Genomic DNA, 21,210 nt, shown 5'->3' with positions numbered 1-21,210 from the left:
GCCTTTCGTGCCATCTGCAGGACACAGAAATTGGTATCCGAGTGCTCCAACACGCTGACATTTCCTTTCATGACCCAAACCGCTCCTGTCCCCCGAAGCATGAGAACCATGATGACGTAACTTCAGTCAGACTTGGGCGATGACATCATCGTACCGTCATTCATTCATTCGACAGCATTTGTGGAGCATTTTTCTCAGGGCCGGCGTCTCGGTGAAGGCCGAGAGGGGGTCATGAAGCAAACCCCACAAGTCCCTCCCTGTGGGCAGGGAGCAGGTTTGGGGGGAGAGCAGTCAAGGTGGGGTTCCCTGATGACCTTAAGGGAGATGGGTCCTGTTGGTTACTGTCCTGGAGGGGTGGAGGCATCCCCTTGGAAACCGCATCCAGACTGAGACAGCTTAGCCTTCAAACCTCAGTTACCACGATTGGCATGTGACCTTCCCCTCCTAGTTCCAGCAGAGGGCTGCCCCTCCCCTCGAGCCCTGCCCCCTCCTCTACCAGGGGCGCTGGGTGTATGTCTCACTCCTCCCTGACCCTGGCACCCAGCCTGGGCCTGACATATAGGCGGCCCACGAGACACGTTCCCTGGAGGAACGAATGAGCGGCCCCCTCCTCTGGCTCCTGTGTGCCTTCCAGGAGCTGTCCCTCAACCCCCCGACCCCTGCCCCGACCCCTGTGCTGTAGTCTCTCATCAAAAGACCCCCAGCTCCTGCCCACTCAGATAATGCCCAGACACCAGTTACAAGTGGCATCTTACCCCACGTTTTACCCTGTGGAAACTTCGCATACATTCCACATTACATCAAGAGTTTGCTTCCTATATTAAATTGGGTGTTTTGTTTCAAGTGCCCAGAAACCTGCCCAGTGACAGCTGTATCCTCTCCCTGCTTCCCCCCCAATGTCACCTGCCTCCCCTTCACCCCTCTGCTCTGGCAACCGTAAAGGGGGATGTGGCTGGAACAGCAAAACCCTGCAGCGGGCAGGGCCTCTGAGCCGTCAGCCAGTCCCGTATCCTTGGCTGAGGCAGCTCTTTCTCTGGGCCTCTGAGGGGACTCGACCAGATGCCGTGAACTTCAGGCTTCATGTAGCTCCATTCAGGCCTGGCGATCACTCCTTTTCTTCACACAGACTCTTCTGTGGGTGCCCAGTCTGTGATGTAGACAAAAAGGGAAACTGCTCTGACTGTAATCAGCACAGGGGGGCACAGTGCCCGCCTCTTCAGGCCTCCGAGTGGGGGTGCAGGACCCCCATTCCACTTTGAGATGATTTGCGCCCTCAAGACCCGGTTGGGCTCCGTCCCTGCAACTCTTACTGTGCCCTGTGTGCCCTGTGTGCCCTGTGGCCGCCCCACTGGCAGGAGAAGGAAGTGGGGGGGGCAGCCCTTCTTGGTCTGTCATGGGGAGACCTCAAGAGGGCTTCCCGTAGCAATGGGGGGCAGGAGGCTCCCTGAGGGAGGGGCAGGGCCGAGCTGTATCCATATTTCCTTCCCCTCAGGCCCAGCCTGTTCAGGAACTGGCTTCTCAGCCGCGACAGCCTCGGGCCTGGTAGGGAAGCCCGCGGGGCAGCTGAGGGAAGGGATGATGGTGAAGGAGGAAGACAGTGCTGGGGCCCTCTTTCCACATGCCCTGCCGCTATTCACTTCCGTAGCCCAGTTTTCAATCTTGTTTCCGTGACAACGTGTGTCCCTCCCTCCCTCCCTCTTCTTGACACAGGGGAAGTTCTTCAGCTGCAATGACTTATCCAAGATGACACAGAAGGAGTGCAGGTGGGCTGAATTCTGCTGGCTGAGGGCATGAGGTGGGACAGCCACTGCGTGGGGGACCTTGTGCGAGGGGGACCTGGGGAACCTGAGCCCCTAGGCCCAGGAAGCTTGTTCTAAAGGGTCCTTCCTTGGGAAACTGTGGTGAGGGAGTGCCCAGCAGTGTCCCCTCTGGTCCCCAGTCTACAGGGGATCAGAGGATGTGGGTGGGGAGGGGGCAGCCCAGCCATGCACGGTGGAGTGACTGAGCCTCCCCACCCCAGGGGCTATTACTATGTGTACAAGGATGGGGACCCCACGCAGATGGAGCTGCGCCCCCGCCAGTGGATACACAGCGACTTCCATTTCGACAACGTGCTCTCGGCCATGATGTCACTCTTCACGGTCTCCACCTTTGAGGGATGGCCTCAGTGAGTGAGGGCTGGGGCCTGGGTCCAATGCGGGCATGGTGGGGGCAGTGCCAGGGAGCCATCTTGCCCCTCTGCAGCCCTCACCACTCCGTGCCAGGCCCGCGGTAAGCGCTCAACAAACCCACCAGCTGGGAGGGTGTGTGGGCCCAGTGTGTTGACCGGCCACCCTAAAGACATCCTGACCTGGGCACTCTGACAGAATGTCCCAGTCCCCCAACAGGTGTAGGCCTCTGTGACCATGTGGGGAGCCCTACTGATTGATTAGGGTAGGTGGGGCATCCCACGGAAAGGCAGGCCCTTTCCAGGACCTGTCCCAGTCTTTTCTGGCATGGTCCTAACTTCCCTTCTGGTGCTTGATCGTTCAGAAAGCTCCCTCGGGTCCCTGTGGCCAGTGAGAGAAAGCCTGTCCTTCCTGGCCTGGCTCTCTGCCTCATCACCCCTGTCCAACCAGTCTCTTCTCTGTCCACCCCAAGGCTGCTTTACCAGGCCATAGACTCATACAAGGAAGACACAGGCCCCGTCTACAACAACCGAGTGGAGATGGCCATCTTCTTCATCATCTACATCATCCTCATTGCCTTCTTCATGATGAACATCTTTGTGGGCTTCGTTATTGTCACCTTCCAGGAGCAGGGGGAGACTGAGTACAAGAACTGTGAACTGGACAAGAACCAGGTGCCTGGGCTGAGGTGGAGAGCGGACTCAGCAGGCCTCCTGCCAGCCTGAGCCCTAGGCTCTGACCAGTGAAGAGTCCTGGGCCTGGGGTTGACCCCAGAACCTCCATTTCGTGCCCAGACCCAGCCTGCATACACTCTACCCCATTCCCAACCCATCCCCAACATGAAGCAATACAAGTTGGTGCTGTGGGAGTCTTCTCGTGGAACCCTCGTGATGCCCAGAGAAGGCTAGTCCTTCAGAGCCCCTGGGTGGGGCTAGAGCCATGTTAGAAATGGGCGGGGATAACTCAAGGGGAACCCACAGGCCCACTGGGACTCGTCCCCTAAAGAGTCCCGCAGAGCCCGTCAGCCACGAGTTCCTGGCCACAGCTGCTCCTGGCTGACCAGAATGCAGGGTTCCCTCCAGCCCATGCATGTGAGTGTGAGAGCAAGGGAGGGGCCGTCAGTGCTGACCTGCCCTGTGGTGTTGTGTCTCAGCGCCAGTGTGTGCAATATGCCCTGAAGGCCCGCCCGCTGAGGTGCTACATCCCCAAAAACCCATACCAGTACCAGGTGTGGTATGTCGTCACCTCCTCCTACTTTGAGTACCTGATGTTTGCCCTCATCATGCTCAACACCATCTGCCTGGGCATGCAGGTAAGGGCGCCCCCAGGAGATAAGGGCCGGATGGACTGGGGCCAGGGCAGGGCAGGTGGGCGGGGCAAGGTTCCCGGCTCCTTCCCCCAATATACTTTTCCTGGCACCTCCTATGTGCCAGGCACTGTGTGGTGAGGTACTGCGGGGGAGAGAGAAGTTCCCTGGGCCCAGGCCTGGTTGCCAGGCACCCAGTAGTTTATTAAGAAGGCATTCAGACATACAAATAGCTGCACAAATCTGCAAACAGGAGATAGCTGTGCAGAAGCACACGGCAGCGTGGGAAGTAGGAAGTGCCTTCTCAGTTTATCTTCGGCTGTTGCAAATCTGCATGATTGAGTTGGCTGGAATCTTGGCTGCAGTCTCAAGAAAAATGGCTTTGATATTCACAGAACAGGTGTCTCTTAGGAGTTGAGCATACTTTATAGACAATATCACAATCAGCAGCATCGTTAGCAAACCTTAATTAAGCATCAGATCCCTTAAGCCCCGTATAAATAGAATTGCACAGCTAGGCTTCCTGGCCCTAGGCAGACACATCCAACAACAGGACTCCACATTGCCAGGTGATGAGGACATGGAAAGTGAATCACTGGGCCAGCAGGGCCAGGTCATACAGAGGATCGTGAGCAATGGCTTAAGTTTGGGCTGAGCTGGGCAGCAGAATTAGGCAGTCCGGTTCAGACAGGGTGGGGTGGGGGCAGCCCCCAGATCCTTCTGAACTACCTGGTGGGGGGGAGTTATGGAAGAAGCGGGAGTTCATCAACTTTCCAAAAAGACCACGAGGTTCCTGGCAGGTTATATAAGGAAACAGAATTAAGGAGCATCACAGTGCTGGGTCAAGGGGGCTAAGGTTATTGCTCTGACTGCTTCACCATCCCGGGGGACACTGTGCACGAGTGTCAGCCTGGTGAGCTCAGTGGCCCACCTGTACACCTGTAGCTGGTGATAATGCCAGCTCTGGAATCAGCATTCTTCTCTCCTAGTTCTGTGCCCAGATGACTAGATGGAACCTGTCACAGAGTCCTGCTGAGGGGCCTCCCCTCCTGGTCATCCCATAACAGATCTGGAAATAAGCTCTGACCTTGCAGTCCCATGTGTAGACCAGCCTGCTCAGCAGGACCTCTCCTCCTCCTCTTGCTGTCTCTTTGGGGAGAGGGGGATCCATTAGACTTGGTGGGGATTGCCAAAACAGGCACCTGGTTTTTGGAGATTTCAAAGAAGTGGGCAGGAAGCCTGAGGAAGAGGTTTGGGAGCTGCCTGGGAAGAGAATGGGGCTCTGGGATGCAACCTGCGGGTAGGGCCACTGGGCCCTTCCAGCCCCCTCTCCTGTGCCTCTCCACAGCACTACAACCAGTCAGAGGAGATGAACCACATCTCAGACATCCTCAACGTGGCCTTCACCATCATCTTCACCCTGGAGATGGTCCTTAAGCTCATGGCGTTCAAGGCCAGGGTGAGTGCTGGGGCACAGGACAAGATGAGCAGATGGCACCTGACAGGACAGGTCACTTCTCGTGCGCCCCCCACCCCAGTGTCATTCTACTGAAAGCCCCTTCATCCAGCACTTCTGGTCCCGCCCTGCTCACCCCTTTGCTTACTTCCACCTTTAGACACAAGGCATAAGGCATGCAAGATATTCAGGCTGCCAGAACTGGCTGATGACCGAATAGATGTTGGCTGCCTCTTCCCCAAGCCCTTTGTTGAACCTGCCTTATGTTCCCTGCCTGACCTTAGGCTTCTGAAGGGGGAGTATCTCGCTGTGTCTTTGGTTCCCCAGTCCCACTCCCACCTGTCCAAGCCCAGCCAAGCCCAGACACACTCTGAAAGGTCTGCACTAGCAAGCTCCAGACAGGGCTTCAAAGCTGGGGAGGATGAAGGAGTTCCCCATCCGGATCAGGATCCCAGATCCTGAGTTCTCAACCATGCTGTCCCTCCTCTCTGACCACCTTATGCTCTGGAGGAAGGGAACTACAGAGCCCAAGGGAGAGGGGTACTGGAGTGGGTGGGCACGCAGGAGCACTAGTGGAAAGTGGGGCCACGTGCACCCCACCTTGGCCTGGCTTGGCCACTCTGCATTACCTTGGACGGGGACCATCACCTTCTGCTGGCCACCAAAACTCCTTCCCCCTAGAGCTCACCCCCTGGTTCTCCCATTGCTGTCCTTCCCAGGGCTATTTTGGAGACCCCTGGAATGTGTTTGACTTCTTGATTGTCATCGGCAGCATCATCGATGTCATTCTCAGTGAAATCGACGTGAGTATCAGGCAAACAGAGCCATCCCCGGGGTGGGGTGCAAGCACTTGTGCAGTCCATAGACATTTGTGGGGTACCTGCTGTGTGTGCAGCATGGCGCCCCGGGGGTCTACAGAGATGGAAATGACAGGAGTCACAGCCTACAGAGCAGACAGATAACTCAGATTCTAGGCAGCCATCGTGAACGCACCAGGCTGTCCAAGCCAAGAGCTGTTATGAAAGGGAAAAGGTCTCCTCTGGGTGGAGCGGTCAGGGAAGGCTTCGCGGAGATGGTACAAGCTGAAAGTGGGTCCTGAAGGAAAGCGAGCTGGTGACCGGAGGTGGAGAGAAGAGCAAACACCACAGGCAGAGCTGCTGTAGGGGAGGCACAGAGTAGGAAATGAATGATAGAAGATTCGGGGCACACCCAGAGGTCCGGTTTAGCAGAAGCACATGACTGTGCAGAAGAGGGACGAGGCGGGGGGTGGGGGGGCGGGTAGGGATGGCTGGAGAGGTAAGCAGTGGCGAGGGGGCCTTGAACTTTATGTAGCAGACAATGGGAAGTTACCAGAGGGTTTGGAACAAAGCAGTAGAAGGGACTAAAGCTGTTATGGAGGAAGTTAGTTATTTAGTCTGCAAATACGTATCGAGTACCTCCTACCCACGCTAGAGACAGAGCAATAAACAAGAACACGGAGGCCAACAGACGATAAAAATTCTCTAACATGGCAGATATGCTCAGTGTGTGTTATAAAGAAAAATAAACCAGGGTAAAAACTTACTGGAAGGGAATGAAGGGTTGGTGCCAAGATGGTATCTGAGTGACAACCTGAACAAAGCAAGGGGGTAAGCCATGCAGGTATTGGAACAGAGTGTTGTAGGGAGAGAAACAAGTGAGTGCAAAGGCCCTGAGGTTGAGGAATAGGAGGAGGCCCTTGTAGCGGGAGTGGAGAATGGTAGAGATGAGGTCAGAGACAGAGGGCAGGTGCCAGATCACTTAGGCCCTCGAAGGCCATGGTTATGATCCTGGGTTTTATTCTAAGAGAGATGAGAGCCCTTTGGAGGGCTTAAACCTGGTCTGACTTTAGTTCTAAAGGATCCCTCTGGCTGCTGTGTTGACAGAAAGCTGTGGGGGACACAGGGCTGGCCCAGGGAGAGCCGCCAGGAGGGTGTTGTGATAACCAGGTGAGAGGTGATGGTGGCTAGGGGGCTAGCTGTGGACGTGGTGAGAACTGGACACATCCTATTTATTTGGGAGTTTGAGCTGACAGAATTTGCAGCTGGCCTTGATTTCGAGTGAGAGAGAGAGAGAGAGAGAGAGAGAGAGAAACAAATCGAGGGTGACTACCAGGATTTTTGTCCAAGCAATTGAGCTTCCATTTACTGAGATGCGGAAACTGCTGCAAAGCAGGTGTGGGGCAGAAGCCAAAATTTCTGTTTTAGACACGATAATTTAGGATGCTTACGAGGCATCTGGATGGAGATACCCAGTAGGCTGGGATTTATGAGTCTGGAGCTCAGAGGCTAGGGCGGGTCGGAGGTATAAATTTGAAGATGGTATTTAAAGTTGTGGGGATGGACGAGATCTGCGGAGAAGGGAGAAGGTATTTAGAGAGAAGGGATCCGGAGGCCGAGCCCTGGAATGCTCCAGTGTTTAGTGATTGGAGAGACGAGGAGGAACCAGCAAACAGACTAAGAAAGAATTGGCCTCTGAGGCAAGGGAACCAAAAGAGAGTGATGTCCTGAGATCAAGGAGAACAGAAAAGTCAAGGAAGATAAGAGCTGAGCATTGGCTTGAATTTTGGCAACGGGGACCTTGGCAGGAGCAGTTTCACTAGAATTATGGGGAAGAATGCCTGGTTGCCGTGGGCTGGGAAGGGAGAGCAAAGAATGGAACAATTCCTTTGAGGTGTTTTGCTACAGAGAGAAATAGGAGTTAGAGAAAAATGTGGAGCCAAGGAGAGTTTCCTTGAAAATGGGAGAAGGGGCATCTGGGTGGCTCAGTCTGATGGGCCTCTGACTCTTGATTTTGGCTCAGGTCACGATCTCATAGTTCATGGGGTTGAGCCCTGCATTGGGCGCTGCGCTGACGACCTGGAGCCTGCTTGGGATTCTCTCTCACCCTCTCTCTCTCTGCCTCTCTCCTGCTCTCTCTCAAAATAAATAAACTGGAAGAAAACAGAAACAAAAACAAGAAAAATGGGAGCATATCCTCAGGCTTTGCAAATATCTGGTAGTAAGGAGGTAACTACCGGAGCAAAGTCTTTGAATAAATGAAAGGGCTTAAGACCTGGTGTCCCAGGGGAGAAGCTGGATTTCAGAAAGCTGTAGTTCATCCATAGTAGAAAGAGGGTGTGCAAAGCAAACGGGCATAAAGCAATGAGAGTCAGGGCTCGGATGGCAGGAGAGGAACAGAAAAGCTCAGAGCAGCAGGATTTGGTGAATGTGACCCTGTGGCCATGGGAAGGAAGGAACCCAAGGTGGCTCAGCACCTCCTGAAAAGAACGACTTGGGGTGATGCACTCACCGTGATTCTGTTCTGGTGCTGTGGGTTTGGATGCTGGGTACACAAGTGGAGATGGGTAGCAAGTCATTGGAAATGCAGGAGAGGAGCCGAGTGTCACTCTGCGTCTGGCACATGGTGGCAGCTCGATCAACATGGGCTGGTCCCAGATGCATGGAGCTGATGGTTCAAGCCTCGGGTGGGATGAGCCAGCTGCGAAGGAGTTGAGATCCTGCAGAATTGAAGCCAGCAAGGCCATAGGGTTTGTGACTGGAAGCCATCCATGAGCAGGGGGACAGATTGGCACACTGTGGGGCTGAAACCAGTTAAAAGGATGGAGCAGTGACCAGAAAGTGATAAGAAGAAAAAAAACCCAAAAAACATCAAGTAGCTGTGAGTACAGGAAACAGTTTCTGCCAGGAGGTTAGGTGAGGTAGTTACTGGAAAGTGGATGTTGATTAATACAAGGGAGACCATAGAGCGAGTGCAGAGGAGAAATTCACAACATGTGAGAGAAGAGATTGTTGAGGAAGCGATTAGAGTTTCGGAGGCGACGGCAAAGGACACGAGTCAGAAGACTGGAAGAGGAAGAGTGTAAGCAGAGGTGGCAAGAATCACGAAGGGTGCAAGGGAGCAGGGGGATGGGGCGGAGGGAAGAGGGCGTTCATCCTGGGCAGTCACAGGCGTGTCCGAAGCAGCAGGCAGAATCCTCTGCTGGAAGTGAGGACAGGACGGCGGGTGTGAGTGCAGGAACTGACCCTTGAGGAATAGCCAATGTGATGAGTCCATCTGCAGGAAGAACGACGGGGTCTCGGGTGGGCCTAGTGAGCTCAGTTTCACCCTGGAGTAATGCTCGAGGAAAGGGACCGGACCCCTGATGTGGTCTTGAGGGCTGGCACATTGGGTAGAGCGTCTCAGCGCAAGCAAGGGCGCTGTAGAAATGGCAGGACAAACGTCCAGGCTGAGTGGGGAGGCAGATGGCTGAGGGTCACTGCAGGGTGAAAGAGGGGAGCAGGGGACAGGGAAGAGGAGATCCAGGAATCAGAGACAGAACTCAAAAGACGGCTTCCCTCTGGGCAGAGTGCTGGAGGAGTATCCTAGGAAGGATGTGGAGAACACTCGGCCTTCTGAGCCACCCTAACCGTGGCCATAGTGCGATTCTGCTCAGAGGTGGCTGGTTTGGCCATGGAGGTGCCCAGCTGGGGACTAGCCCCAAAGCCAGGAGCCTTACCCATGCGTAGGGCTTCTTAACTTTCCACTGCCTGCTGATAAGCACTTTACGGTCTGCCAGCCCAGGGGTGAATCCTATGGAGAGGTGGGGGAGAGGGCTGGCACTAAAGACACCCGAGAGGGGGCGGGGAGTGGGGGAGCAGCTGAGGAAGAGTCTGGAGCCTGTGAGGAAGGAGCCCTCAGCCTGAGATTCCTTTAGGCTGAAGCCCTGGCAGGAACAGCACTTTCTGGGGACTTGGCTGCCTCGCTGTCTGGGGGAGGGCTTGGCCTGGGAATCCTGTTCACCCCCGCGTGCAGAAAGACAATGACAGAGCTCTACTCAGATCCTGAGGGGGTGGGGCAGACTAAGGGCTGGATAGGTCCTGGGCAAAATCAGTGTGTGTGTGTGTGTGTGTGTGTGCGCGCGCGCGCGCGTGTGTGTTTGTGCGCGCGTGCGTGAGTGTGCATGCATAGGTGGGTAGGTGGGTGTTGTAGATTTCCATCCATTTTGGGTTTCCACTGGGAAATAGCATCCCAAAGGCCTCATGGTTTGATTCTCACCAGCAAAATTAGAAGAGAGAACCCCAAACAGCCAAAATAAACAGTCTGAGATCTGTGTAGAGGAAGCCTGGATAAATCAAAACAGTTTCTTTGGTGGTGGAGGGCCCAGAGGGCATCGGTCATTATTTGATTTTTAGGAGCAGATGTACTAATAATGCTTCCCTGAAGTCATGTTAAGACTTCAAATTTGAATGTTGATTTACATTCTTGACCTACAAACCAGGAGCAGACTAGGGCAACCCTGCCTGTTAGAACTTTCTGTAACGATAGAAATCTTCTGTTCTGTCCAGTCCAGTAGCCACTAGCCATTCGTGTCTGTGCATCTAGTGGTCACTTGAAATGTGGCTAGTACAACCGAGGAGATGAATTTCTAATTTTATTTAATTTTCACTGTAATTCAGATAGCCACATGTGCTTAGTAGCTACCATATTGGTGGTATGGGTCTAGAACACTGGTTCTCATCCTTGGCTGCATATTAGAATCACCTGGGATGCAGTTTAAACCCCTGGAGCCAGGCCCATCCCCTAGAAGCAGACTTAATTGGCCTGGGGGGGAACCCAGCAAAGGAATATATTATTTTAAGTTCTCCAGCTTATTCTGATGTGCAGCCAGGATTGAGAACCAGTGGTCCAGGGAAAAGCTGCCCAAGAGAATGTTGCTTGGTGGGGAAACCAGTATACTTGGAACCAGTCCACCCACAAATAATTGCAAGATGAAACAAGGACTTCCCCTGTCCCACAACTGCGGGACAAAGGTTTCTCCTGAAAGGTGGCCTAAGAGAGAAGTTTAGAGTAAACAGGAGAAAATGCGGCTCTCACACATGCAACTCCTGGCCCCTATGATGGAGGCCTCGGCCCCGCTCCCAGGTCCGGGGCAGAGAAGCAGCTGCGGTGGGGGTCTCAGACTCCCCCAGAGGGCCTTAGCCCCTGGAGGATGGGACTTCCATAAGGGCCTCAGTGGCACAAGGGAGCCTTGCTGGACCCGGGGAGAAAGAGGGGTGTGAGCCCCCTCAGAGTGATGAGCTGGTGTTTCCAGTGTGTCCCCGCAGGGATGGCCCCAGTATCATGTGACCCAGACACACAGGAAGCACCTGAGCCCCCTGTCAGCTGTAGGCACATCCTGGAGATGGGAAGGGACCTGTCCGTGTCTGGTCTTCCCTCCTCTTCTTGCTCCCTTGTCCCCAGCCTGTTGCCTCACTGTTCCCACAGCTTCATCCTCACACCCGCCCACCCCCACCCCTGATTGGCAGCCACTCGGGGTCTTCATCCCCTGCCGCTCTGTCTTTTCTCTCTTTAACTCTTCTGTGTGGCCTTTCTGACAACCTCTCCTCACCTCCCCCCCCCCTTCCCACCGTGTCCCTCCTCCTCTCTCTCTCCTCCCCTTCCCCTCCCCCTGGTCTCTTCTCTCCACAGACTTTCCTGGCCTCCAGCGGGGGACTGTATTGCCTGGGTGGAGGCTGCGGGAACGTTGTAATTCCAGGCTGCATGAGCCTGCCCTGCACGCCCGGCGGCTCTCTGCCCTGCAGCTTGCATGCTCGGGCCTGGCAGTGGATTGCATGGGGTGGATCCAGCACTGAGGGCTTCCTTCCCTAGAGCAGGGCGCCCTGGAGGGATCGGGTTGGGGGCGGGGGGGGGGAGCGGGGGCTCTGCGGTAGACTGTGCATGGATGTAGTGGCTTTCTCGGAGCCCCGGGAAACGGGGCGAAGGGTCTCTCTGGCTCCTTCTGTCCAGATGGGAACATCCCGAGAGGACTGTGACTGCTAGCTGGCACAGGACCTTGGTGACCGTTTGCTGGCACGAGGTCTCTGGGGACACAGGAAGCCTGGCAGGGCTCTCCCCTTCCAGAGTTATCCGGGTGTCTAAGGCTAGGCTTGCCTGGCTTAGGACAGCCATGTGCTGAGTGGGGTGGCGATGTTGATTGATGGTGACAGAGCAGCCAAGCTTTAGGGAAACTGTGCTGAAAGGGTCCTCTGCTCCGTGGCAGCTTGAGGAGAAGGTGAGATAAGGCAGGAGGCCCCAGGAGGACAGGCCCGGCCACAGCCTCACCTCCCTGTTGCCCTCTCCCGAGAAGGGGCTTACCACGCTGCTTGGCCCACTCCCTCCTCTCGGCTAAACAAGCCCAAAGCCTTAAGGCTACGGGTGGTCCAGCGGCAGTTCACAGCAGGGGCCGTGAGGTGGGGGTGGAGCTGCCCCCCCAATCCATGGAAGCCTCCCCAGCACACACACGTTGCCCCTCCCTCCCCCGCCTGCCCCTTACTACCCCTGTGAGGTGCCACCTCCAGACTGACCTCTGGGGCTGCCGGCCCGCAGGACCCAGACGAGAGCGCCCGGATCTCCAGCGCCTTCTTTCGCCTGTTCCGGGTCATGAGGCTGATCAAGCTGCTGAGCCGGGCAGAGGGAGTGCGCACTCTGCTGTGGACGTTCATCAAGTCCTTCCAGGTGCGTGTGCCCAGCCTACCTGGCCAGGGTCCGAGCCAGGTCTGCGTGGGGGCCGTGGTCACTGCACGTACCTGGAGAGGCTGCGAGGGACATCCGTCCAGCCCCGGGGGAGAGCCCTGGGGCGACCACAGGGTCCGCAGTGAGCTCGGGGAGGGTAGGGCGTGGAGCTCTGTGCACTGACCCTCCCTCCTCACCCCCAGGCCCTGCCATACGTGGCCCTGCTCATTGTCATGCTCTTCTTCATCTACGCCGTCATCGGCATGCAGGTGAGAGGCAGGTGGGCCCAGGCCAAAGGAGGGATCTTGGCCAAGTGGGAGGGGGCGTCGGTGGACCCCGGAGAGGCCTAATTAGTGTGGAGGTTGGACCCTCCGCCCTCCCTGCATCTTCCATCCTGGCCACCAGGGGCGTAGCTGTGAGTCTGAGAAAGGAGACTGCACCTTCTCCCCGACGCTGCAGTGCTGGTCAGGTGGGAGCAGTCCGGGAGGGGTCTCGGGATGCAGGTCAACAGCAGGGGCCAGGCTGTGTCTCTCCCAGGCCCTGATAGGCGCTTCAAGTGGTCCCAGTCTACCCTCCAGTGTCCCCTCTCCCCCACATTCCCTACACTGAGTCCCCAAGTTGGCTTGCTGTTGGAAAAACCAGTCCACTCTTGGACTTTCCTTGGGCTTGATTGGACGAACTTCACCCAACCTTGAAAATAATCTAACTGATTTGGCCTCAGGTGTGCTGTGGCCTAAAATAAAGGGGATTTGCAGGAGGTAGGGGTGGAGGAGGGGAGTAGGTCAGGTGGGAGAGGACAGTGGGGCCTGCGCTGAGGGGAAACTGTGACCTAGGTCCCAAGGTTGGAGCCCTTTGTGATTTGCAGATGTTTGGTAAGATCGCCATGGTGGACGGGACCCAAATAAACCGGAACAACAACTTCCAGACCTTCCCACAAGCTGTGTTGCTGCTCTTCAGGTACCAGTCTCCTTCTGTCCCCACCTTGTCCCCACCCTCTGACCTTGGCCTTTGCTTTGCTCTACTCTACATTGCAGGCAGGGCCGGCTTCCTGACCCTGTGGCCTGAGCAGCCACACAACACAGTGCCCTCATTCACAAGAGCTAAGGCTCAGGGTGCCTGGGTGGCTCAGTTGGTTAAGCTCCTGACTCTTGATTTCTGCTCAGGTCATGATCTCAGTTCAGGAGATCAAGCCCCGTGGGACTCTGTGCCGACAGCTTGGGATTCTCTCTGTGCCCCTCCCCTACTCGTGCTCGCTCTATCTCTCTCTCTCTCTCAAAATAAATAAACTTTTTAAAAACTTTAAAAAAAAAAAAGAAGAGCTAAGTCTCTCCTGTCCCTGTTTTGAAATGTTTGATCACTTTTAGAAGTTAGCTGTGCTCACCATTATGCAACCAATGCCATTTTTAAAATCATTTTTGAACAAATGGCCCCACATCTTCGTTTTGCACTGGGCCCCAAAAATGACATAGCTGGTCTAAGTGGAGTACGGTATATTCCCCTGATCTCATCCCACTGAAACAGGAGACAGAAGTCACATGTCCCTTCAAAAGAGCATGTCACCTTGGTCAGCACAGGGCTCTCCTGTGTGACCCCCCACCAGGGAGTTGAATCATGGATTGATTTTGCCCCTTTTCTTTAGTTCAGCTCCTACCTATAGTGCTCCTTAAGGGATAGAGCAGTGGGGCCACGCCACAGAGGGGAAACTGAGGCCTGCCTCACACTGAGCTACTTGGTGAACCCAGGGGTCTGAACTGCTTCCTTTGGGTCGGGGGAGCAACCCTAGTCTGCTTGTCTGTCCATACCCTGCTCCTGCCAGGCTGCTGGCCTCCTGAGGGGCTGCCCAAGAGTGGACATGCCTTCAGGGAGCCTGGGTAGGTTAAGCGTCCAACTTCGGCTCAGATCATGATCTCGTGGTTCGTGAGTTCAAGCCCCATGTCAGGCTGTGTCCTGACAGCTCAGAGCCCGGAGCCCTCTTCGGATTCTGTGTATGTGTCTCTCTCTGCCCCTCCCCCACTCTTGCTCTGTCTCTCTCTCTCTCTCTCTCTCTCAAAAATAAACATTCAACAAATTAAAAAAAAAAAAAGAGTGAAAAGGCCAACAGAAGCCCTTCTCTTCCAGGTGTGCGACAGGTGAGGCGTGGCAGGAGATCCTCCTGGCCTGCAGCTACGGCAAGTTGTGTGACCCCGAATCGGATTATGCCCCGGGTGAGGAGTACACGTGTGGCACCAACTTCGCCTACTATTACTTCGTCAGCTTCTACATGCTCTGCGCCTTCCTGGTGAGATGGCGAGGAGGGTGATTTCACAAGGGAATCTGCCCCCCCCTTCCCTGTCAGCTTCTGTCTCTTGGGGATTGACCTCAGGGGCACAGGAGGCAGGAGGCTCTGGTTAGATTATTCTGGTTCTGGCCATCCTGTGGGTGGCTTCGTTTTCTGAGGGGTTGCTAAGAGGTTTTTTTTGTTTTTGTTTTTGTTTTTTTACCTTTTTTGGTTATGAATGAATAATCAAAAGAATTTAGTGAGGCTCTGTCCTAAATAAATAGGGGCTCCCAGTAAAGCCATTTGCCCCTCCCTGTTCCTCCAAAGAGAAAGTTGCCCCACTGTGAGGAGGCTGGGGCTCTGGAAATAAGGTCCCAGAGGAGGTCCCGAATGGGGTTAGAAACAGAGCACAGATTGTTCTAAGACACGAGGGCTGCTGTCTGTTCATGTGGAACGCAAAGAGCCAGCAGTATCCATGGGACTGTCGTCTCTTCACTCTATTTTCTTCCCTATATTCGGTCAAAACAGTTGTGTGAGCATCTGTGTGCCCCTGGGCTCAGTGCAGAGGGTAGAAACATGATAAGACCCAGTCTGGCCCTGGAGGAGCTCATTGGGCACCTGGGGAATCCATGTGTGAGCAAGCCTTGCAGTTCAAAGGGACGCCCACTAGACACAGAAAAGGCAAGAGCAGTAATGACGCACGGTCCAGTGAGGGCACAGAGGAGGGGGCTCATCTCTCTGGGGCGAGGGCAAGAGGCTGAGATGGAGGAGCTTGAGCTGGGTTTTAAAGGATTAGCACCAAGAACCCGGGCAGAGGACACTGTCTATGGAGGAGCGCAGAGGTGTGACATAGGTCGCTAGTGTTTGGGACGTAGGTCATTCTGAAGGACTGCAGTGAGGGCCCAGGTAGGAAGGAGCTCCAGCCCCCTTACCCAGTGGACATCTCCCAGCCCCCAGCCCCTCCCCATTGTCACCTGCTTTCCCATGGTAGCAGCCCTTGGTTCTCTTCTTGCAGATCATCAACCTGTTTGTAGCTGTCATCATGGACAACTTTGACTACCTCACCCGGGACTGGTCCATCCTGGGCCCCCATCACCTGGATGAGTTCAAAGCCATTTGGGCAGAGTATGACCCGGAGGCTAAGTGAGTCCAATCTGTAGATTCTGTGCAGACCCCTCCCTTCACTGTCCATCCCCCACCCCCATCCTAGCCCCTGTCCTCGTGTCCTATAGGGAATCACTCTCCAGTTTAATAAGAATGAATGGACTTTTTCTTCCTTCATTATCTGAGGTCCCAGATCAGAAAATTGGAGTTTCTTAGAGTTAGAAGGGATCCCACAGCCTCTCAGGACAGAAAACCCCTTGACTTTATTGGGAAATGGTCATTCAGCTTCTGCTTGGACACGTCTGAGAGCAGGGAACTCAGTACCTGAGCAGCTCTGGGCTCTGGCTAGCCAAAGTTTTAGTCCACTGACTAACAGCATCCTAGCTTGATTAAAATGCAAAGCCCCGAGCCGTACCCTGGACTGACTGAATCAGAACCTGCATTGCTTATTAACCTGATCCTCAGGGCATTCATACCTATGTTAAATCTTGGGAAGCACTTCTGCTTTACATTCTTTCTTTAAAAAGTAATAAGCTCATATTTGATGAGTATTTCCCAAGTGTCATGCATTGTGCTAACCATTGCATACATTATCTCATTTAATCCTTACAACAACCTATGACACAGGTCTCTAGCTCTCTACCAGTCTTGTGGAAGTGAGCTTTCACCTCCAGTGATCCATACCCTCTACTTCTATTAATATAACCCAAGAGCCCCCCAGTCAGCTCAAACAGAACCCAAGGAAGGCTCTGCCGTGGGGAAAATGAGGTCCAGATTCTGGGTCTGGAGATCCCACATCTCAGGGAACTCTGGTCTCAAAAGGATGTCTTCCCAAAAAAAGGACAGCCCATTCCTGGTGGTAGGTAACAGTGAACCCAAACATTGTTTCTTCTTTAAATCAGGAGCTCAGCTTCAACTTCCTAAACACACTCCGAAAACAGGAAACACTCCCCTGTCACCTGGCTCTCTTCCCCTTGGCCGTTCTCTGAGCAGGGAGGAGGTCCTGGGTGGAGACGCCTGGTGTACAAGTCTCTGTGTCCTCCTGCAGGGGCAGAATCAAACACCTGGATGTGGTGACCCTGCTGAGACGGATCCAACCCCCTCTGGGCTTTGGGAAGTTCTGCCCACACCGGGTAGCATGTAAGGTAACCAGAGTGACCAGGGAGGGGTGCCCCCTGGGAGAGGAAGAGGCTCCGGTACCAAGGGACAGGGAAGCTGATGAGGGCCTGATTGGATGAGTCATTTTAGAGCAGTCATCTCCTGGGTCCCCAAGTCCCTTCCTGAGGACCTAAAGTGTCTCCCAACTCATCAGTGTCTCCCAACAGTCAACAGTGTCTCCCAACTTATCTTTCCATCCCCTCGTGAAGGGCATCCCGAATCACCTGCACCCCCAGCCTTCATGTCCCATCCCCTCCCGGTCCACAGACCAGGCCAGAATGACCTGCCAAGCTTGGCCTGGTCCCAGCTCAGCAGCCAGCCACTGCCCCTCCCCTCACAGCGGCTGGTGGGCATGAACATGCCCTTGAACAGCGACGGCACGGTCACCTTCAACGCCACTCTCTTCGCCCTGGTCCGCACAGCACTCAAGATCAAGACAGAAGGTGAGAACCTTCTGGCGTGCAGCCCCCTCCCTTCTCTCAGAGGATGAGTTTTCTGGTCCAGATTCTGCCAGATTCTCAGAGCTAAGGGTTGGAACCAAGAGCCATGAGGAAAAGCAGAAGGAGGACCCCAGGCTGTGCCTCTCAGGGCTTCGAGAGAGCTCAAAAATTCTCTGCAGGGGAAAGGTCACTAAGGATCTCTTCCCACACAGCTATGTCTGAATGGGGCCCAAAAAATGGCAGTGTTCGTGCAGAGGTGGGGGCTGCCTGTGGTGCAGCTCTGGGGGGAGCAGAGGGGCACCTCAGGTAACCCTGGGCTTGCAGTCCACACTCAGCTCCACTAACCCCCGCAGATGCCCTGCTGCCAGGAAGCAGACATCATGGGAGCAGGGAAAGGACTTAAGCTGGGGGCTCTTTTGTTCCTGAGCCCTCACTTAGCACTCGGCTGTATCAGAGCGGTCCCTGAAGGCAATCAGGACCACTGCAGGGATCTGAGACCACCACAGGGAAGGTTTTCTTGGGAGGGCAAGGAGAAGAAGACCAAGAGTGAGAGAAACCACGTTAGGGCAACAGGAAAGTTGCCTGAGAGTCCTTGGAATAGACCAGAGGGCCATGGGGATTTAAAGGCTTTTGAGGGGAAAGGGAGAAGACCAGGAGATGACAGACAGACTTCAAAGGGAGCCACTCTGAACACTGGAAGCCAAGGCTTGTGGGGTGTGGAAACATGACTCAAGGGTTGGGCTGCCCCAGGGGGATGGTGATGCTCTCCCCTTCTTGCCAGTGCTCAGCACAGCAGCTGCCAAAACCAAATAGGCAAACAAAATCTCGGCCAACATTTGTTGAATGAGGTGTTTGGAGAATTCTAGGTGGCTTTGTCAAGTGCAGTTGACTTGGGCCGTGTGACTTTAGGGCTGCCCCTGCCTGTCCCTTGCTCCCAGGTAACTTTGAGCAGGCCAATGAGGAGCTGAGGGCCATCATCAAGAAGATCTGGAAGAGAACCAGCATGAAGCTCCTGGACCAGGTCATTCCTCCAATAGGAGGTGGGTGCTGCTTTGGGAGACCAGCATCCAGAGGCAGCTGAGGAAAGGGGACAAGGGACTTCTCCAGGAAGCCCTGTGGGAATCTGAGAATGGCCCAGAACCTTCGTAAATACCTTGGAGAGACCCCATGGTGGTAATCAGGGCAGGTACCAACCTTAGGATGGAACTGCCCACTGGCCAAGTCAGCAAGGAGAGGAGTGTCCTGAAGCGCCCGGTCCTGGCTACACCTGGGTCCCACTCTGAACCCAGTTCAGATTCCTACCCACCTTCAGGACATCCCTTTTGACTCTTCTGCAGATGATGAGGTGACTGTAGGGAAGTTCTACGCCACGTTTCTCATCCAGGAGCACTTCCGGAAGTTCATGAAGCGCCAGGAAGAGTATTATGGGTATCGGCCCAAGAAGGACACTGTACAGATCCAGGTAAGCCCAACCTGACCTCCAAGGGACTCCACTGAGCCAGGTCTTCAGGCTCCATGTCCTTGAAGGCCAGTGACAGAGGCAGAGAGGGAAGGAGGGCGTCAGGGTGAGTGAGGAGCCAGGCAGGAGCTCCTCCATCTTTGGGTGATAGACCCAAAGACAATGGCATTGGTTCAGAAGAGGGATTTGAGTGCTTAAACTGGTCCATTGGCATGCAGAGAAATTTAGAACTTTGTTTCATATCATCTGTCTTTTATTTCTATTTTTTGGTGTTAATTATAGTGCATACAATTTACAAATTCAAAAATATGTGTGCCTTTGGGCTGTGTGCTCAAAAACTTATTTCAATTTCAATTTTTACTTTAAAAGAGTGTCATGATTTTAAAAGTTGTGTGTATAATACAAACACCTTTTTTATGAACCATTTTAAGTGTAATTCCCAACATGACGTTCCATCAACCCAGAACATTTTCATATGTATTTCCTGCAAATAAGGGCATTTTCCTACATAACTCTTCTACACAACCACAATGCAACCACCAAAGTCAGGAAATTAACATTGAGACATTATAACCATCAAATCTTCAGGCCCCATGCAAATGTCACCAGCTGTCCCAAGAATGCCTTTATAGTAAAAGGATCCAATCTAGAATCACACATGGCATTTAGTTGTTATATCTCTTTAGACTCTTTCGGCTAGAACAATTCCTTGGTCTTTCCTTGACAAGACCTTCACGCTTTTGAAGACTACAGGATATCCTTCAGGTTGAGTTCAGGTGATGTTTCTTCATGATAGATTTAGGGATATACATCTTGTACAGCAATGTCACAGAAATGATGCCATGTTCTCACTGCAAGCTATCATATGACACCAATCTTGATTTGTCCCATGGCTTTAATCAACTTAAAAAACTGTATTAATGGCATATTCAGTAAAAGGAGATCATTTGTCTAAAAGACTCTATTGAGTAAAAAGATTTTTCCAGCTGGAAGCTGGAGAGGGTATGAAACCCCATGAGGTTGGACCATCCCAGAAGTCAGAGCAAGACCTAGTGGCCTCATGGAGCCCTGGGACATTGAATGTCCAGGAGAGAGTGGAGCTGGAGCTGAAGCTAGAAATGAGCAAGGCCATGGGAAGCAGTCTGGTCTCCCCCACTAGACTGGAGGGGTCACGGAGCTTCTATCCCCAGGCCGGACTGCGGACCATTGAGGAAGAGGCAGCCCCAGAGATCCGGCGCACCATCTCAGGAGACCTGACAGCTGAAGAGGAGCTGGAGAGAGCCATGGTGGAGGCTGCAATGGAGGAAGGGATATTCCGGGTATGTGAAGGCCATGACCACCCTGTGGGTCCCAGGCACAGGGAATAGCAACATCCCATAGAAATGAGGGCGAGAAGCCACATAGGAGGGGAATTTGGAAACTGAAGGCACCCACAGCCCACATCTCTTGGGACTCAAAATCAGTGACTCAACCTAGTCAGTTGTCAAATATAACACATATTTTCTTCCCTTCCTCTACCAGGCCTCACTCCTTTCCTCACGTCCCCACAGCCACTAGTCAACATTCATCTCTTAGAATCCCTTCATTGTCAAATGCCCCACCTGCTTCCAGTTACACTGGCCCTCGATTCTTAGCGCTGTCTAGTGTTTTTTATGATGCTACAGAACTAAAAGGTCCTTAATGACCACCTAGTTAAAACCTTCTGGGTTATTCATGAGGAAGTGGTGACCCAAGGAGATTATATGAGATATCCAGTATCACTTTAGCAAGTTAGTTAGTTTTAGAGGTGGGACTAGAACCAGTTCTCCAGACTCCCAATCCAGTGCTCTTTCCATGACACCATATTTCCCTATCTGGCTATCTGTGTCTCCTATGTCGTTCCTTAGATGTGTCCTGTCTACCCCATTGTACTGAGAACTCTCTGAAGGTGGGTGGTTTCTTCTCTGGCCTTACAGCCCAGTCCATTTCCCTTTGGCCTTATAGGATTTGTCTTCTAATACCATCACTTGTTCCCAGCAAATCATCCCAGTATGGCAGTCCCCATGCACTCTCAGCTCTCATTCCCCTGTCACTGCTCTCAGCCCTTATGCTCTCCTTCTTGACCCTAGAGGACTGGGGGCCTGTTTGGCCAGGTGGACAACTTCATGGAAAGGACCAACTCCCTGCCCCCTGTCATGGCCAACCAGCGACCCCTCCAGTTTGCTGAGATAGAGATGGAAGAGCTGGAATCACCCGTCTTCTTGGAGGATTTCCCTCAAGATCCACGCACCAACCCTCTTGCTCATGCCAACACCAATAATGCCAATGCCAATGTTGCCTGTGACAACAGCAGCCATAGCAACAGCCAGCTATTTTCCAGGTAGTGGCAGTC

The 21,210-nt window shown here is 53.8% G+C and overlaps 1 protein-coding gene across 1 annotated transcript in view; it reads left to right on the top strand.

The window, feature by feature from the left end:
• Nucleotides 1-21,210, top strand: part of CACNA1S (calcium voltage-gated channel subunit alpha1 S) — a 66,367-nt gene that overhangs the window by 41,782 nt on the left and 3,375 nt on the right. The window contains exons 23-40 of the mRNA XM_047840180.1: nt 1,711-1,763; nt 2,021-2,167; nt 2,641-2,842; nt 3,322-3,480; nt 4,823-4,933; nt 5,650-5,733; nt 11,399-11,455; nt 12,296-12,424; nt 12,625-12,690; nt 13,287-13,378; nt 14,540-14,699; nt 15,694-15,821; nt 16,831-16,927; nt 17,281-17,383; nt 18,319-18,420; nt 18,718-18,842; nt 20,030-20,158; nt 20,948-21,198. Coding sequence (XP_047696136.1) covers nt 1,711-1,763; nt 2,021-2,167; nt 2,641-2,842; nt 3,322-3,480; nt 4,823-4,933; nt 5,650-5,733; nt 11,399-11,455; nt 12,296-12,424; nt 12,625-12,690; nt 13,287-13,378; nt 14,540-14,699; nt 15,694-15,821; nt 16,831-16,927; nt 17,281-17,383; nt 18,319-18,420; nt 18,718-18,842; nt 20,030-20,158; nt 20,948-21,198 — 2,195 coding nt within the window. The remainder of the gene's footprint in view (nt 1-1,710; nt 1,764-2,020; nt 2,168-2,640; nt 2,843-3,321; nt 3,481-4,822; nt 4,934-5,649; nt 5,734-11,398; nt 11,456-12,295; nt 12,425-12,624; nt 12,691-13,286; nt 13,379-14,539; nt 14,700-15,693; nt 15,822-16,830; nt 16,928-17,280; nt 17,384-18,318; nt 18,421-18,717; nt 18,843-20,029; nt 20,159-20,947; nt 21,199-21,210) is intronic.

This window comes from Prionailurus viverrinus, chromosome F1, assembly GCF_022837055.1.
Source record: "Prionailurus viverrinus isolate Anna chromosome F1, UM_Priviv_1.0, whole genome shotgun sequence".
Taxonomy (NCBI): domain Eukaryota; kingdom Metazoa; phylum Chordata; class Mammalia; order Carnivora; family Felidae; genus Prionailurus; species Prionailurus viverrinus.
The sequence above is the reverse complement of the archived record's forward strand: the minus strand, read 5'-3'. Positions and strand labels throughout refer to the sequence as shown.